General features: G+C 44.4%; 1 protein-coding gene across 4 annotated transcripts in view; it reads right to left on the bottom strand.

The window, feature by feature from the left end:
* emid1 (EMI domain containing 1) overlaps window positions 1-11,716 on the bottom strand; it is a 54,815-nt gene extending 43,099 nt beyond the window's left edge. For 2 of the 4 annotated variants that reach the window (XM_051422924.1, XM_051422925.1), the window contains exons 1-3: window positions 10,998-11,716; window positions 4,773-4,886; window positions 3,344-3,447 (exon numbers count right to left, since the gene is read on the bottom strand). In XM_051422924.1, the coding sequence (XP_051278884.1) occupies window positions 3,344-3,447; window positions 4,773-4,886; window positions 10,998-11,188 (409 nt within the window). In that variant the 5' untranslated portion in view covers window positions 11,189-11,716. The remainder of the gene's footprint in view (window positions 1-3,343; window positions 3,448-4,772; window positions 4,887-10,997) is intronic. The other 2 variants (XM_051422922.1, XM_051422923.1) reach the window with 2 other exon arrangements.
* Window positions 11,717-13,223: the final 1,507 nt, after the last annotated feature.

The following is a 13,223-nucleotide window of genomic DNA, read 5'->3' as shown; positions in this document are numbered from 1 at the left end:
GCTGCGCTGAGCTGTGAAAACACAGATTACATTTCTGCGGCTTATTACAGACAGCGCGCCTCTGCCTCCCAGCCATACTGTAATTACGACCCAAAAACCGCAGCCCCCGCTTGGCTGCGAGATACGGCTTGATGGGGACCCCCATTTGACAGCCGTGCTAATTCAAGTCTACGTCCCCCCTATATGTTTTGCTGCACGGCGGCCCCCTCCTGCGATAAGCTGCAGCCATATTTCTTTTCAAGTGCTGTCATCCATAAATCAAATCAGGTCAAGATATCAACTGCTGCCTCTTTGTGTCATCTTCACACTTTTGAGGCTCCATCAAAATGAGCTGATAGACGGTAAAAGTCCCAAATACCTATGAATTTTACAGGTTTCCATGGCTGCTGAGTGAGCCAACACCCTTCATCGCTGTGCTGTATGTTGACGCTGATGCAACCTGTATGAGATAATCTTTTACAGCGAGCTCTAATGTAATAATGTTGCTTTTATGGGTTACATTTGATATCCTCGTATCACAAAATTGCCTCTAAATGAGGTATAATTTGGATATTTGTGTTTGATGTAGCATAAGTTGGGATATCCCATCTGAAAACAAGCATTTACTTACTTGGAATGGCAAAGCCAACCAGGCATACATTAAATCCCTGTTTCTGGCAGGCTATGAAAGTGCCTCCATCTGCAAATACTTAGCCTTTTTTTTTTTCAAGCTCAATCAGAGATAAAGACCATTGTGCTCCAGGTCCAGAAGTAAGACAATATCTCCCAAACCTCATAGAAAACAATTAGGCCCTAGTAATTACACCACTGGCCTAGAATTCCAGCCAAGTCTTGAGGTTAAGAAAAAGAGAACGAATGTGAAAGGTGCCTGTCTGATGCAGTGTTATCTTACTCTGCTTGGACTCTGATGGAGTACGTTTGTTTATCAGCCTAGGTGTGATGTAATGTTTTGCTTTTGGAGCCCTCAGTTTGAACACGATAGGCCAAAAATGCTCGCAAGCCTGTGTATGACTGAATGACAGCATTTGGCGTGAACTCTTCCCATAATATTCTCTCATCTATCTCTGCTCTCTGCATTGCTTTTGGATATGCACAACCCAAAACTTAAACAGAGACACGTTATCTTTACTTTAGGCTGGACTTGTTGATTTACGTATGTTAACCAATCGACTGGCAGGCCGAGCGGGTGAGAACGGAGGGACACAAGAGAAAACAACTCTCTCATCTACATTTGAAATATAACCATATCAATGACCGTGCTCTCAGCCTATAATGCGCTTCCTCTCCTCTCTTTCACCTTTAAGCAGCCCCGGCCCCAGAGTCCTGCTGGTATGGACATTGTTGAGATCTGCTGTAATGCAGACCGGCCTTGGGAGTCAGACGTGGCCAGGGGCTTTTGGGGTGGCCTGGTGAGAGAACAGTAGAGTTACAAGCAGGGCAGCGTGAGTAAATGAGCGGATCATACACATTTTCCACAGTCTGTGAAAGCAGACAGGCAGAGGAAAAGGGATGACGGGAGCAAAGGTATATGAGCAACATTGGAACTCCAAAAGAGGTCTTTAAAGATATATGTATCCGGTGTTAGCTGTTTATGAGATTTATGAGATCAAGAGCAATATGTTTTTAATGTCTGCCCTAGACAGTAGAAAAGTGCAGCAGGCTGATAGTTGTTTGTTCTTTTCCACCCAACTCAAGGTCAAAGAAGTGCTCACAGCCGTCTGGAAATACACAAAGAAATGTATGGAGATTTGCAGATGGAGCCACACACAGGTATTATAGAGCCTGGATTTGAAACTTGCACCCACTGAACTACGAGTGCAGCTTTAACTTTCACTTGGCAACACTATGGCAACAGATTTAAGCACAATCCGGCCTCCAGCTTTGCCCGTGTGGCAAGCTTTTATTTCTCCTTAAAGCAGCGAATGAGGCAGACAGCAGCAGGGTATCAGGTTCTGCGCTGGCAAGAGGTTCTGCTCACGCGGCAGGAGCAGAACAAAGCACCGGTGGCCCTGGATAGCATCCATAGTGCCGGAGAGTAAAGGCCCTGTGAATGGGACCTGTCACTTCCACTCAGCGCCGCCTGTGATCTGAGCCACCCGGAACGACGCTCAGATAAGTGGCTAATCCCAGCATCCCCGCTGGCTCGACAGCCCCCTACTGCCATGACAACGGGAGGGGAATCTCCTGCAGCAACAACTTAATTGGATAATTTCCTCCCTGTTTGACTGTGTGTTCCTCTGCTTTTGTTAAGTAAAGTTTGGGTTGTCTGAATGTGTTTTTTGACTTTGAGAGTGGGGAAGGTTTAAAACAAGCATGACATTCAGGAAGTTTTGATGTGTGCCATGTGTAAGCAAGCCGGAAAAGCGGAGAAACGACTCCAGTTGAAGCCACACTGCAGCAGACTACACGCCACAGGGAAGGCTGGGAGTTCTTATTTCACCTGGGAGTAGGAGCATAAAAGAGAAAAACAGCCTCTGCTTTTACCACCACAAAAAAGTGACCACTTTAACCACTGTAAACATTTATTGTCCTTTGTGTCAGAAAGCCTGACGATTTATGTTACACCCAGTCAAGTCCTGGGTCCCGGCATAAACAGTCGCTCCACCCTTCTCCTCAGACTGCAGAGACACGGGGGCCAGTGCCAGGGGAAGTCATTATACACTGGAAGTGTGTGTGTGTGTGTGTGTGGGTGTGTGTTTGTGTGTGTGTGTGTGTGTGTGTGTGTGTGTGTGTGTGTGTGTGTGTGTGTGTGTGTGTGTGTGTGTGTGAGTGAGTGTGTGTGTGGTGGGCAGCTACTGTAGTCGAAAAATGAAAACAGCAGCTAGCATGGCACTCCAAGAGGATGAAGACTTGGTTCCAGCTGGACCATAAAACTCAAAACCACACAAAAGAATCAACCCTTACGTAGCACAATGACTCTCAGAATGAGCACATTAAAACTGATTAATAAAGTGGAGGTATCTGACTCACCCTGAGGAGGCTGAGGGATCTTATTTCTGAACTTCATTTAGAGGACAGAAGCAGCCTTATGTAAGCCTAATGGAAATCACTCCTGTTTTAAAGTATTGCTCGTACACGTGTATTGGAAAGCACATACACAGCCTAGAACTCAAAACAGAGGGATGCAGTTGGTGATAAATGAGTGAGCTTGAAGAGATAAAAAATGATAAATAGAAGGAAACAGAGAGGCAGGTAAAGGAAAAAGGCAGCTGAGAAAGAGAAAACAGACAGAACATTAAACCATTTCTCAGTCGTAGATTGTGACGTTGGCCCCCTCCGAGAGCCTGAATTGCTTTATAACTAAAGTGTGCATGTGTGTGTGAGTCCTTCTGTCTCGACTGACCTTCTTCACAGGCAGCGCCACTGAATCCTGGACAGCATTTCCACTCCAGAGAGGTCACAGTGCGGTACACCACTTTATAGGAAGGTCTGACCACGGTCCTGTAGCTGAAGAACACACACAAAACCTAAAGCCACACAGGTAACAATATGACTGTAACAACCCACTTTCCCTTGTGGCGTGTGATCTGAGGGGCTTTGTGAAGCAAAATGAAAGGGAAAAAATACATTCAGTGAGTTGCTGATGTTCAAACCCAGAGAAATCCCTTTTAGTCTAGGTAGAGACACAATTCATTTGGCTGCCTGTCAATGGCGTCGTATCCCCTTTACCCCCTCTTGGAATATGTCAGAGAACATAATATGAATAAAACTTTAATACATTACTTCTTCCTTGAAAAAAATGTCTGCCTGACTCACTCATTCATTGGCAATGGTGGTTGTTTCCCAAGTCCCATGATCCCGTGCTACTTCACGTTGTCATAAAACTACTAATCTTTTGTTATTGTTTTAATGTGAGACACCCACTAGTGACAGAAAATGATCTACTGTGCGTTTAAGTTATTTTATTAGTTTCTCCTTTGTCTACCCAGGAACAGGTGTGAACTTGTATGAAATATTTCAGGTGTTCCTAACAACAACATTAGCTGCACTGCATTTTCATCTATTGTGAATTATTTTGGGTGGAGAAACTGCTTTGTCTAATAATAATAATAATAGATTTCCTACCGCATTCACTCACTGGTGGAAGAATGGGAAGAACAAGAAAACCTGCCGTTATTCCCACACAGTACACACATTTAGGGCGATTCATTAATAAGAGAAACCAGATAGAAACAAACTGTACAGCTCCTCTTAAATGAACTGTAGCGATTTTGCCAATGGTTTGTTGACAGAGCTGTAGTTTATTTGAGCTAGATGGGAGATTTTTCCAACTCGCACGCCTCTAAGTGTGGTCTAACCAGTGGTTCTCAACCGTTTTGGTGTCAAGGACTCCCAAATTGATACACATCAGGCCACGGACCCATATTTGATAAAAATGTAGTCTCATTGATCTCTGTCTGATTTAGTTATTATAGAACTGTCTATATATATTTAATAGTCATCCTTATACATTCTCTCATTGGGTTAACTTCTAGTCAATTAAATAATATTGAAACTTAAATATTTTCCCCCAGGTTAAGAGGCACTGGTCTAAACAATGTGACTTGAACATGGCATAAGCTGAAGTAACAAATGCTGAAACTAAAAAACCTCCCTGAGTTATTCTGCTATTAAACTCAACTATAGTTAATGGAAAAGGAACAAAATACCAACAGAGATGGTACTTCCACAGTAGCTGTTTTAATCATTTTAAAGTGGGGTCTTCTCTTTAATGGTTCACATGTCAGTGGTTCAGCCTTAGCAGGAACAGTAAAGTCCTTTCGCCTTCTCACCTGCCTCCCGTACATCCCTGTGGCCAGCGGCATGTCTGGTAGACCCGCTGGAGGATTGTCCCATTCTGCACCTGGCAAGTCACTGTCTTAGTGACCGTATGAGGACACCAGTTCCTGAAGGGACAAACAGAGTGAGAGAGAGTCAGAATTGGAGAATTAAAGTTACTGTTTTCAGATACAGAAGAAAAACACTTTTCTAAACAATTCACAGAGAAAGAATAGTGTATGTTTTCGCAACTCCTTCAAACAAGTGCACTCACAGTATCGTGCACAAATTAGCCAAGCAGTCACATTCAATACTCTGTTGTCTTCCCGCGGGTTTTAGATTCTTCACTCCCTTCCCCCACCCTTTTGTTTTGAAACTCCTTTATGGTGTTTACACGGTTTTAATCAGCCACGAGATTTGCATTGTGGGCCGTATTTACACTGTAGTCCCTCCTCTATCAATACACATCCGTTTGCATTCGCCTCTCGGAGGAGGTAAAGTCCCTCAGGAGGGAATAAAGAGGAAGACAAGGTCCCATACGGAGATTAGATTTTTTCAGCACAGGTTAATGCTGGGTCATGAGTCCACTCCCTTTTCAAAGAAGCTGCGTAAGACATTTTCTGGATTCACTGAGGCTGTTAAGACCTACTAGGGGGAAAAGTGTGTAAAGGTCAGAGGTTAAGATCTGATATGATCACTTGGAGCAAGCTGAGTCAAGTGCACTCGCTTACATTCACCTCCAAGTAATTTCTTAGGCCTCTAGAAGCAAAATCAAATATTTTCACTCAGTAAAAGAGTCAAGTTATAGCACTCAATACCACCATTAGACTAAAAGCACCAAATTATGTAAAGGGTAATTCATTTGAGAGCTAATTGCTTTTGTGTAATCCTCGCTGAGAGCTCAATTACTCTCCTAACGGGAGTAGATATCTGTTCTTGATAGTGCAGGGGCAATGAGAGAAGTTAAGCTTGAGAGGCCAGTTTCATCTCATCCCTTTACTTACCAAATAAAGAAAGCACTGCAGTGGTTACTCGACTTTAATGTATGGAAAACACACTGGGGCTGTTTGAGCCACCATATGTTACTATTATTTTATTAACAATGAAGTGTACAAATACCCTGATTACCGTCATATGGCCAGAGCTGGAGGAGAAACAAGTAGAAGGATTACTATAGCCTGTGTTTACACAATCAATAGATGTATAGAAAGGGGGCTCTATGTGGATACCACAAAGGAGACTGTGTGGCTCGTAGCACAAAACTACACTTTGTGTGTTCGGCTGCCAATGTATTTGCAAGAGTGGGGGGGTGTTCCCACCAAAGTCTGTTTGTCAATATGTGAGACCATATGTTTGTGTGTGTGAGAGACGGTTTACACCAAAGAAAACTGCCAAAGGCGGAGGATGCGAAGCAGCCCTGAACCAGCTCCCATTAACAATCCCCACATGTTGTGGTGGCCGCACACAGACCTGAGCCAGCCAGCAGAGGCACCTCGGAGAAATGTCTGCTACTGCAGACATACTTTTTTCCACATATGATTGGTTATTATTGATTACGCTTGTTTTTTTCCCCCGCCTATTCTATCTATGTATTCTTTGCTTCATTTTGAAAAACGTTACTTTGGCAGATTAAGTTACAAATGTGAGTCTGAGACAACATATTCCAGACTATTCTAAGTATAAAAGTAAGACTATAAAAGTAAAATGAACTGTGCAAAAGTAAGACACAGTTAGAATTAACCCTAAACTCAGGCAAAGCGAGTAAGGAATTAATCTGCCACACATGTTATTTAAATACAGGCCCACCCTTCATGTATCTCAGCGTATTCATCAGCCGTGAGGCTACTAAAATGAACCTGGATCTATATGATTACCCCATGATTGCTTTCCCTTGTCCAGAAAAAAATTGCTCTAATCATCGGTGGAAAATTTCAGACATTGAAGGAGCTGTGGTCAGGTAGAGCTGGGAGTGAGAGGAGGGGGGGTACTAACCCTAACTCCTCCTCACCACTTATCCTCCAGACCCAACAGATAAACATCTGAGTTTCCCAGGCTGAGGGGAGGTTTCACCTGGGAACAGCTAGGATTGTCACCAGGGGGTACAAGGCGGGAAGTGGGGGTAGGTTTTATGGTCTCCCCTTCTCTCTTTGCATTGCACTTATGCAATTACCAAAGAGGAAATGCCAACCGCTGCAGCTTCAGAGAATGAAATAACAAAAGCAGTTGGCATAACAGAGTTTGCAATTTCCCAAATGGCTTGAAACCAAATCCTGCATTACCTATAATAACTTGCTAAAACTGATTCACACAATACATAATAAGTACATGGCAGCAGGAACGATATGAGGGTATACTCCTTTGATGCCAGAAGATAATTGTATTAACTGGGTTATGGTAAAATTATTATCTCTTCTGGGATGTAAAGGAATAAAAACTTAAAAGCTGTCTTACTCACAAGCCCAAAAGCAAATAACTTTCCTCTTTTAGTTGCAGAGAACTACTACACAATGGACCATTGAATTTTCTGGCCTTATTCATAAAGGGACACAGGTGCTTGGTGCACTCAGTCTTTCACTCTAAAATGTTTCATAGTCAACACCTTCCTCTTACTGGAGGCGCCCTTGTGTTATGAAGTGTGAAACCCACCAGCACCATGCTGTTTCACTGGCAAAAGCACCAAGCAGGCCCTCAGTGAGTATCAGGTCTCCAAGCACACATGGTACACTCTGAATGTCGGGCCCAAGCTAAATAAATCATCAACCATCTCTCTACAGTCACACACAGCCACAGCCAATAGTAAAGAAAGAAATCCACTATTTTTAAGGGACAGAAGAATCACAGCTTTGGTCCATCTGTTCCTCAACGCTACAGATGCCAAGACAGTAAAACATTGGAGGGAAACAAAAACTTGCTGAACCCTAAATGAATGCAAATGCTGACAGAGAGCTCATGAACTTGTCAAATAAGCTTATACGCTGTATTCTTGTTACTGTGCTGAGTTTAGGCACTGGGACTTAGGCCATGTGACCTGACGAGAGGGTTGATAAGGGCAAAACGCTGGTGAGACGCTGGTGACAAAGGTCTGGGTAACTCCCTCTCCATCCACCCATCCATTCTCGTACTGTGGGAGGAGGAGGGCAGACCACTCAAAGATATGATTGAATTGCGGCGTGGATACAAATCTAAAGGAATTTCACTAGATTTCTGTCTGTGGGAAAAATACTTGGGGAGAACAAAGGACAAAAGACAGATGTGGCAAACAGCCAGAGGAGAGGAGAGGAGACAAAGGTCATTTTATCATAAGGGTCACACAAGGGAGCTTCCGATGGGAATAAAACGGTGGAACGAAAGACTATTATAAAGCACTGTTGGTCCCACGGGTTGTAGAAGTGGCGTAAGATAAATGTGGTGCAATGACAAATGGCAAAGAGAGAACTAGAGAGTACAGCCACAGTGACATTAATGAGTAGAGAGGGATAAGACATTCCTGGAGTAATAATCTGCAGCTTCTGGGAAAACCAGAGAGTAGACTATAAGAGAGTAGTGTAAGACAAACCGTCACAGAAAATAAAAACAAGAGTTATGTTCAGTTTGCATCTAAAGAATTATCAAATGATAAATCAATAGAGAGTATTAGGGCTAGTGGTCTATCATATTGCAGGTTCTAAGCCACTGCGTGTTTTCCATGTGCAGAGGACAGTGAAGATCATCAAAGCACCACAGCAAGGTCTTGAAGGTCAGAGCTAAGTGACTCTTCACAGCAGCCTCAGAGGAACGAGGAAAACTCTCATTTGTCTCTGTCCGTTTTGATCTTTCAAGCATGGACACCTGTGAGTGCTGACGGTGTCTCTGTGTTTAACAGGTGCGTGCGTCTTCAAGTGTTTGAGGCTCGAAGCATGAAGAGAGTTGGCTATGGCTCCACACAGCAAGTCATGAATGGTCCATCATGTAGAACTGAGCCAAAACTGACTTGGTCTTGTTTTGTCCAACTAACAGACCAAAACCCAAAGAGATTCAGTTTTCAATCGTAGATTTGAGAAACAGATTATTTAGGCTTTTTGTTTTCTTAAGAAATGTAGGGCTGCAACTAACGATTAGTTTCATTGTCAGTTTATCTACTGATTATTTCTTTGATTAATACTTTGGTCTATAAAACATAAGGACATCCATTTAGTTGTCTTAAGATGTCTTATTTTGTCCAGCTAGTCAAAAACCAAAGACCTTCAGTTTACAATGATACAAAAGAGAGAAAGGCAGCAAATCCTCACATTTAAGAAGATGGAAACATCAATTTGGAGTAATTATTGCTTAGAAAGCAACTCAAACAATTATTATTTTTAATGTGCCTAATATTACCCATGAAACATTTTCCGTCAGCATATACATTGTTAGAAGTTCTTTGAATGATCCCATCTAAAGCCATTCAGCTCGACGCCACACAGAGTCTACCAGAATCTCTGTCATCTTCATTCCCATGCCTGGAGAAAACCTGGATATGGTTGGGCAAGGAATGAGGGCGGCCACAGGGTTCAGACGGCCTGTCAGACCATGACAAGTCCTCAGAGGGAGGATAAAGAAGTGGGCGAGACAAGAAATAAAGAAGCGGCTCCCTCCGTAACCCCTCAGTGTACTGAGCTCATATAGTCGTTAAGAAAGACAAGGGTGAGCGAACACTTTATCAGCTCCTCTACAGAGCGACCGCACCAGTCAAGAAATTACTCAAGAGTTGATAATCCCCTTAGATTTGGGTAATCACTGTGTGAAGACAGCCTGGTACGGGAAGAAATTCTTAGTAAAAGTTATTTCTGTGACAGAATCCTTTCCCACTCTGCTAAAATTAATATTTACTTCCTTATAAGTTCCTGAACCCCAATGACAAGTTGCTGTATTTGAATGTCAAGTTGAGAGAGAGTCCTCTGCTCTCTGAAATCCCACTGCCACTGTTTGGCTTTGTTGACACACCATAAACTGCTCCTCTGGCAGATCAGGCCAGACAGCAGGTGGGCTGAGACTTTCAGCTCCTCTCATGTCCCCTCAAACCTGCTGACCTCTCTACCCGGTGGCTGACTCACACCAAAAGAAGCTTCCTCTCCATCTACCCCTCCAGTCCTCCGCTGCCACTTACAAACAGCAGCAAAACTGACTGTAAACTCATCTCCGCTCTTCCCAGAACAAGCCCAGATGCGGTGGAGTCCCAGCTGCTTGTGTTTAGTAAACACGTCCACCAAACCTCTGGCCATGAGTGACAGGGGAGCTGAGTGGAGGGGTGAGCCAGTGGAGCGAGGCTGGGAGTGCTGAAAGCCACCTGGACACACCCCGAAGAAAAGGCCCCATCAGAGAGAAGGGGGTTTCAGCCTCCGGTCACGTTCAGCCCACACACACACACACACACACACACACACACACACACACACACTCGCAACCTGACAGCATAAATATTTGTGAGATGGGAAATGTCCTCTCATAATGAAGCACCGGTTAGTCTCCGAGCTAAACATTGGATCTGTCCAGGAGGGAAGCGGAGCTGGTTAGCGCTCTTGCCTGTGTGTTTAGTCTAGTGACTCTCCTTCAGAAAAAACACCCTCACCAACAACTCAATCATTGTATGACATCTCATCCCCCTCTTTTCATTCAGTAACCTCTTCTTGAGCTATCAATACTGAGTGCTTTACTACAAAATCACTCCCTCATTCACTGATGCATCCTGTCTTCACCACCGGCATCCACATAGGAGCAGGCTTCATGTGGACAGATCTGGGGACTAAATGTGGTGCTTTGAAGAGCACCATGACAGCTGAGACGGAGCAGATGATCTTGCTGCTCCTACATCTCCTGCTGCAGGCATAAAACAGGCACACAACACACCTTAGAGGCTTGGAGGCGCTCTCAGGACGCCACACAGAGAGAAGCTGGGTGAGCTGGGACAACACAATGAGGATGGGCAGTCAGCAGAGCAATGTGTGCTGCCAGCACAGGAAAAAGGAAACCAACTGTCAGGAAGACAATAGGACCTGGTAGATGGATGGAGATGGGAGTAGCTCTGCAGAGATAGTGCAAAGAAGTGCATTGACAAGAAGATACAAAAAAAGTGAAGTGCTGAAAGGTTGGAAATAGACTTTAGGGGCAAGAAAAAGGTTGTTATGCGCATATAATAGGACATCATTGAGGATTAACGCACAGCCCCAGTATGTTAAAGTACTCCCCATGTCTTGGTGTAGTAGTGTGGATGCCTTTCTTACCTTTTCTGGTAGACTGAGGTGTGAGAAGCTGCTGTCTGGTCTCGGCTCAGCTGCGTCCCGGCTGAGTAGGTTTTGTAAAGTCCCGTCCTCCAGGTCCCGTCAACAGACGTGGTCAACCAGAGTATCAGCCCGGTCCAAAGCAAACTTTTTCTGCTAAGCGCGGACACGCTCTCCCGTTGGCGCAGTCCCATTTCCGTGGCATCAAAAGTACAGCCAGAAAAAAAAGTTTAAATGAGCCCAACTTCCCCCCGGTTAGAAAACAGACCGGTTAGTGAATCCAGCTCGGGGAAGGAGGAGGAGGAGGAGTGGGGGAGCGAAAGTGTCAAACAGCACCGGGTCGGCTGGAGAAGACACGCATCCTATTTACTAAAGTAGCAAACATGCACTTCTGTCTTTTATTTTTTGTAAAAGAGCCTGTCTTTAAAATCCCAAGTCAACTGAAGAAAAAAAAATGCCGCCCCTTAAACCCCCGCGTCTCGTTTACGTCTACCTGTGACCGAGCGCCGACATCTGAGAATAAACCCTTGAATACTGTGCGCGTCCCAGCCTCTATCTGCTCTGCCTACCTCCGCCTGTCTGCGCGCATATCGACTCCAGCCTTTACAGTGGGCACGAAACCACTTTTTATAGTCTCCTCGGGTCTTTTAAAAGCACAGCCTGCTGGGTCTTTTTTACCCTGCCCCGTTTCAACCTCTCTCACAGAGGACAATGCGCGCTCAAGGCGGCGGCACATTACGCATTGTTTTTTGTTCTAAATGAATTATGGGCTGCTGCTCCATCTCCGAGGCTCCTCTGAAATCACTGGAGTTGTGCCGGTGATGAGTAACAACTGAATATAAAACAAAAACAATTGACTTTTGATTTGAAAAAGTTAGATTTAAAAGCCCAAAAGGCAAGGTTCACTCTATGGTTACTATCATATATGCTTCAACATTCCCAACTCTATCTATCTATCTATCTATCTATCTGGTTGTCTGTCTATCTAAGATGTTGTCTTTTAGTAGCTGTGGTCTGTAGCCTCTCTGTCAAAAGCCATCAGTGCCCGGGTAGGACAGTGGCAGGAGAATAGTTGAGGTTACAGTAACCATGTGGGACATGTAGGTTTACAGTGCAAGCAGCCAGCAAACCACAGGACTGTGGTTCTGCTCCAAACTAAACACCTGGCACTGCAACCAAAAACTGGGGCCCAAAGATGTATATCTGTGGTTGGAGTGACTACACCTCTCTGGCCCCCAATGGGCTGAGCTGCAAGCCTCACCAGCTGCAAAAGATGCTGCAAAGAGCGCTTATGCAACCGGCCAATGTACAGTAGTTCTGGTGAAGCTCTCAGCTGAGGAGAGATGGTGTTAACACTTTGACACTCACAGAGGGGCATTCAGACTGGCACTAATCACCCCCTGTACTACAGGGAGAAAGTGGCAAACAGTTGCATGCAGTTGAATGGGACCAAGTAAGCCCACCTGCTCCCAATCACAACAAACAGAAACTGTTTGGGATTGGGGAGGGCTTGAAAATGATGTGTCAGAGTTTGGGCACCCCTTGGCATTTTATGAGGCCGCCGCTCGGCGCAGGCAGCGGTGCCAAGTAGGAACCGGAGCAGTTTAGGGTTAATGTAAATCCCTCCAGTCGCAAGCAGCTGAAAATAATTTTGACCTCTAAGAAAGGAAGGAGACGGGGGTTGGCTCCATTGAGAGGATTTTTTTCTTTATTTCTTGAGAAGTTACTCTCCTGCTTCCATAATTTCCTCCCCTTTTACTATGCAAACAGAAAGAGTTGTATTGCCTATTGTCTGCTCTCTCATATGAAGTGCAGGTTCATTAAACAACACACCATTCTTTCATTCTTTTCAGCAAGGAAACACAATTCCTCCCCTCCTGTGTTTGGTCGTAAACATGTCCTGATCTTCACTCTTTATGATAGTCGTACCAGTTGAAGCTGAGAAGGGGCTGTCTAACCTTTACCCTCTGCCATTCAGAGGGGGTCCTTTTGGGCTACACAATACAGTAATGAGAAGCATGACTTCTAAAGAAAGAGACTTTAGTAAAGTACTTTCATTTTGCTGGTTGTTTGCCTTGTGATGATTTCCATCTAGTCACAGTTTAGTTAACACATCCCTGATCACAGCTGCACTCACACAACTCAGACTGCATGATGAATGTATTATGGCTCAAAACTGTTTCAGTTTTTATTTCTGTGTTTCTGTGACCTCACTGCCACACCAGCTGC

Source organism: Dicentrarchus labrax, unplaced genomic scaffold (genome assembly GCF_905237075.1).
Source record: "Dicentrarchus labrax unplaced genomic scaffold, dlabrax2021, whole genome shotgun sequence".
Taxonomy (NCBI): domain Eukaryota; kingdom Metazoa; phylum Chordata; class Actinopteri; family Moronidae; genus Dicentrarchus; species Dicentrarchus labrax.
The sequence above is the reverse complement of the archived record's forward strand: the minus strand, read 5'-3'. Positions and strand labels throughout refer to the sequence as shown.